At 44.0% G+C, this 5,346-nt stretch overlaps 1 protein-coding gene across 1 annotated transcript in view; it reads right to left on the bottom strand.

Moving 5' to 3' along the window:
• PRKCH (protein kinase C, eta) overlaps window positions 1–5,341 on the bottom strand; it is a gene marked incomplete at its 5' end in the record, with an annotated part of 119,521 nt that extends 114,180 nt beyond the window's left edge. Inside the window, one exon of the mRNA XM_009866673.1 lies at window positions 5,114–5,341. Within this exon, the coding sequence (XP_009864975.1) occupies window positions 5,114–5,341 (228 nt within the window). The remainder of the gene's footprint in view (window positions 1–5,113) is intronic.
• Between the last annotated feature and the right edge of the window lie 5 nt (window positions 5,342–5,346).

Raw genomic sequence — 5,346 nt, 5'->3', positions numbered from 1 at the left:
TCCCAGTGGCTTTGACCACTGGAAATCAGCGCTTCATATGCTTCAACTAAATCTTTTCAGCTTAACCAACCCTAAAGTCCAACACCAGTGTTCTCCAAGGATGCTCACAGTTGCTAGACAGGCCATTTATTGGGGAGGATCTTGTGAATGAACAAAAAATAGGACTCCTAAGTAGCCCAACTTCTGATGCTGAAAGCGGGCAGTGAGCCTGCAGCTCTCCGTGACAGTCAGCTCTAGTTGTTCTCATCTGCCTTGATTAGTAAAACTTACTAGCATCACACACTCCAGGATTATTTAATACCTGACAAATACAAAAAAAAAAAAAATCACGTATTTATCTATTACAGTCTTTTTTTTAAGCAGCAGGGCATTCTCAGGAAGCCTTGGTGCAAGGACTCTGCTGAGGAGTTTGTTGGTAGGGCCAAAGGACAGCCGTACACTAAAGGAAAGAAACAGAAGCTGAAATTCTGGTAGCTTTCAAAAACCATCTTACCTTCTGCAGTGGGCGTTTCTCTCCACTATTGCCATTCAACATAATAACTGCCTGCCAGTAATAATAATTAAACAAAATAGAATCACAGCATCATGGAATGTTTTGGGATGGAAGGGGTCTTTAAAGGTCATCTAGTAAAGCCCCCCTGTAGTGAGCAGGGACATCTTCAGCTAGACAAGGCTGCTCAGAGCCCAGTCCAATCTGACCTTGTTATCAAGAAGCACAGAAAGAGCTTAGTTTACTCAAGCCTAGCTCGCAATTAAAGCGCAGTGTGACTTTCACACAGAGATCTGCCTTATGTACATGGTTATCATGTCCCTGGGAAGAGAATCCTATGGACAGATTGCTATTGCTCTTTATCTCAGTCTGCTACCGACCTATGGAAGGAGACACCATTCACTCTACAAGCTGTGCTCCATCTCTACAGATGGGCACAGGCTGATGCAGACATAAAATACTGCATCACAAAATCCTCTGTCAACAACTAGCGAGTATTTTTGGCTTCTTGATGCACGTTTTGCTCACCTGGAGATCACTCTGCAGCAAAGTAGGAGTCAAAACAAGAAGCAAGCACATTGTATCGGACCTGCAGCACCTTGGCTCTCTGCCAGGGTCGCAATGCTCTGGGGAAGAAGTTGCATTCTCCTTTAACTCTTCTATTCACTGTTTAATAAATGCAATTGTATATAAGACAATTCTTTTCGTCTTAAGAAAAAAAAACATAGGAAAGAATACAGGCAAAAGAGTTCAAGTGAGGAATGCACAAGAATTACTTATCTTAATCTCTTCCTGCACACGCGAGCAAATGGTAACAAACTCATCAGGAATTTGTGATTGGCCCATTAATCTTATGTTATGTAATAACCTTTGGTATATTCCTATAATTTGCTACTTCAAGATCAAGGTTTAATTTTAACTCTTTGTTACAGTGCTAGAAATTATGACAGCTCTACTCAGAGACTAACAATTTTTACAACTGCAATTCAGTAATTCCCTCGTAACAATGCAATTCAGTATCTGTAAATAGTGTTTCCCCAAGCTTAATCACTTCAGCTGCTACATAAAACTCACAGGAGTAATCCTACATACGTTTGTAAACATCATCTCTTTGAATTACAACTCGGTAATCAAAATTATTTACGTTGTTTCACTGACACTGCTTCCAGTACTGCCCTCAGAGACGGTTAAAAGGGAGATACTGCCTTTTAAAAGTGCACATGCAGAGCAAAAAGATCTTAGCACATGCTAATGCAAAACTAAATGCTTTAAAAGTCAAGTTTCAACCCTGATGTAAATCTAACTCAACAGCTTTCGGGTGGCAGCCAGCTTAATTCTCTACTGTGCTGCACCTGGCAGGGTCATGCGCACCTGTGTAAAATGCTACCATTCAGGTTTGCACAATTTCACACCCACACAGCAAAATGCCTACCAGAAAAGAACACAGTACCAGAGAGATCACTCCGGTTTTTAACTACGATAGAGCATGCTGAAGGCAAGATGGCATTTAATTGACGATATTACAAAAAGCTACTGCTCTGCAACTTGACAAGCAAATATAAGAAATGGAAAACAGAAGGGGTTTGAAGTTAATAAGCTCTTACAGATTGGATCTGCGGAAAATTAGTCATATGGGTTTAACTAACACATAAATTTAAAAAAAAATACCCAGACCATGCTAGTGTGTTTACTAGAAAGACTTAAGAAAGCAATCAAAATGATTCAAAGAAAAAAAGTCAGTTTTGGACACAGTTTTGGAACACAGGTTTTAATGCAAGCAACGAACTGAGAACTCTGTTCCAGTACCCAGTGGGATGATGCAGGTGTGTAAGCGTTACTGATGAGACAGTTCATGTCCATACACTTACTCATCTGCATAAGTGTTTGGGGTCATAATTGCAGTGATGTCCCTGCAAGTCATCTGGGAAGCACCAATGCTTACACACTCCCTGCTCCTGCTTGCCTCTCACTGACACTTCCTGCAGTTCTCACAAGAGGTGGAGACCAATGTTACAACTAATCACCTTTTTTTTTTTCCCAGCAGGAGAAAAATCCACAGTTATAAACTGAGCAGCATGAGCCTGAGAGCTCACACCGAAACTTTCAGGTCAGCACATTAGCTGAGGGACTCTCCCACGTAATCCCTGTCAGCTCAGCTCTCCAGAGGAGAGCTCAGGGAGCAGAGGCAGCCAGCAACCCTGCCCTGTTGGGCTGTTATCAATCCAAGAAGCATTTGGAGTTTATCCACATACTGTTGTTGTTGTCTCTGAAAAGCAAACATAAAAATTCTATTTCAAATCAAAATGAAAAATCGTGTGCAGTCAAGTAAGTCAAGTTACACTCTGAGATTCACCAGTTTTGCCCTTGCTCCATTCACTTCTTCCTTGCCTCTTTGCTTTGGGGATAGAATAAACACAGAACGGAAGATTTCAGACTGGAGGTGCTGCAAATCATCTACAAACCCCTTGTGGTGTCTTGTATCGTGCCAGCAGTTCATGGACCTTGGGTTAGTACAAACCAGCATTTCCTATCCTTCTGATTACACAAAACCCCATGACAGCCTTGCTGGATTTATCAAGACAAATTATCAGGGCAGGATGCTATTCCCTGTCATCATGTGTTCCTGGCTGCATGCTATGTGAGATGCTAATGAAGCAAGTCAAAAAGGTGAGGAGAGAGGAAAAGGAAGATGAACACTTGCTCACTCCTCATGAATCCACTCTAACTGTAATTTTCAGACATTAACTGAAAAGGAGAGCAGCAGCTCTTAGCCTCTATCTACATGCCCAGATATAACGTCAGTTTACATTAGCGTAGTTAAAAAATTCATTGATTTTCCACCCCATTACACCCATCAACTCAAAGCTACAGCAGTTTCTGTCTAGCAAGGGCAAGAAACTTTTCCCTCACAAGCATTTCAGGCCATAGAGTGGATCTGTGCTAAAAATCAGCAGTGCAGCATGGATGAAATACAAGAAAAAGTGGGCCCCTGGACATGCATGCATCCACACTGGGGGCAATACTATTATAGATATTTTAGTAATGTAAATAAAGCCGCCACTACCTCTGCAACTGAGCAGTCCAATCCCGCAGGTAGTCATACCCAGTGCGACCAGGACTCCAGCCTGCCAAGGGAATAGGGCTTCTCCAAACAGCAAAGAGGGAACACTCCCAGCAAATGAAACACAAAGAAATCTTGAAAACCACAGCTCTCACTCCTGAGCTCACTCCTTTGCCCTGGCCCATTGGTGTCTGTTCCATATTTAAAGCTGTCTTAGCTCAAGTCTCAGGAGTGGCTGCTCTCCAGTGGCACAGTTAGCCTGGGGAGCTGGGTACAAACCCACTGAGCAAAGCCCCATGAACTCTTCTTTGGCTGTGCCATCAGGAGCAATACCTGAGCTAAGTCATTTGAGGCTGGCTTGGATTCCTTGGCCCAACACAAAATCACATCAGTGACTGCCTGAGAGTCCACCTTCAGCGCACGAACCTCAAGCCTAGCCATAAGGTACCTAAGCATGCCACAAGAAATAATTAAAAAAAAATAGTATCAATATACACCTGTTAATCCTGTGACTGGTATTTCCCTGTAATCACTACACAAGTTTAGTGTCACACCTCAGGCACAGACAAGCTGAGAACGGAAAGCACCAGCATTCTCCCTGGCAATACGATTGAGATGCCTATCTGTTCTCCACAGTGTCAGCTCTCTTCCACGTACGACTTTACTGTGGTGGTTACCTGACCATGCATGCTGAACTTCCCATCCTCAAAAAGTTAATATCTACCTTAACCTTGGAAATTCTCTACCCAGAAGAAATATCTTTTTTTTTTCCTCTTCTTTTTTAAGCTAACAGTTACAAGCAAATCACCCTCTGGATTAACACAGTCCCTTCCTCCTCCTTCTGTTACTGGAAGCAAAGACACAACTTTAGAACCTGTACTACTCCTTTCACTTATCATTAGAACTAAGATATATATGAAGTTCTCTGGGCCAGATGCAAGCGACATCTACTTGGAAATAACCTAGAATTAGCTGCAAATGAAACTGTGTTCAACCAGCACAGCAGTGTACATAATAGACACAAGACTAGTCCTGCCATTCTGTTGAGTAGTCAAAGAAATTCGCATGCAGACATCAAATGATTGTGCAAGCACGTGTAAGTCTGAGCAGAGAAATACATCCAACCCCAGGTATCCACGTTTCCAAGTACGTCTCATTGTGCTAAACAAAACAAGGAAGGTACATGACCACGTTGAGTCTGCAGGTGTATTCTGCCAGCTGTGTATTAGAAATCTTCTCTCTGCCAATCGACAAAGAGGAGAGACTTCACAGCCCTCAGCTACAGAGTCTTGACCCCCAAGCTTCAACAGCCGAGACTTTTTGTTCTCAGGGTCCCAAAACTCAGCAGCTGACACAGCAGCCTAAGCAAATCTAAAGCACAGGGAGGGTACAAACAGATGCATCAAGGTACACCCGTGTAAATGCAGACACACGCGCCGGGCTGCGCGCATCTGCGGCACAGGCGTGCAAGGACAAGCCCTAGCTCTGCAAGTACCCTCGGAGCAGCTTCATTCATTCCGAGAGCAGCCCGGCTCCAGCTTCTCCTTGAAGCAGCCACTCACCCAGCCTTCGAAGGTGTCGCTGGGGCCCGCGGAGCGCAAGAGGTCCTGGAAGTGCAAGGTGCAGTTGGCCACAAAGTCGTCGTAGCCGATGGGGGTGTCGTGAAAGACGGACAGCTCGATCTGATGGCCGTCCGTAACCGTGGCGGAGAACTCCTCGTTGTAGGTGGGTTTGTTGGTCTTCTGCTTGGTGCTGGTCTGCCCGACGCGCACCTGGTCCACGCTGACAGTGACAT

The sequence above is a fragment of the Apaloderma vittatum genome, unplaced genomic scaffold (genome assembly GCF_000703405.1).
Source record: "Apaloderma vittatum isolate BGI_N311 unplaced genomic scaffold, ASM70340v1 scaffold13603, whole genome shotgun sequence".
NCBI lineage: Eukaryota > Metazoa > Chordata > Aves > Trogoniformes > Trogonidae > Apaloderma > Apaloderma vittatum.
Note: the sequence above shows the minus strand (reverse complement) of the source record. Positions and strands in the feature narration are given on the sequence as shown.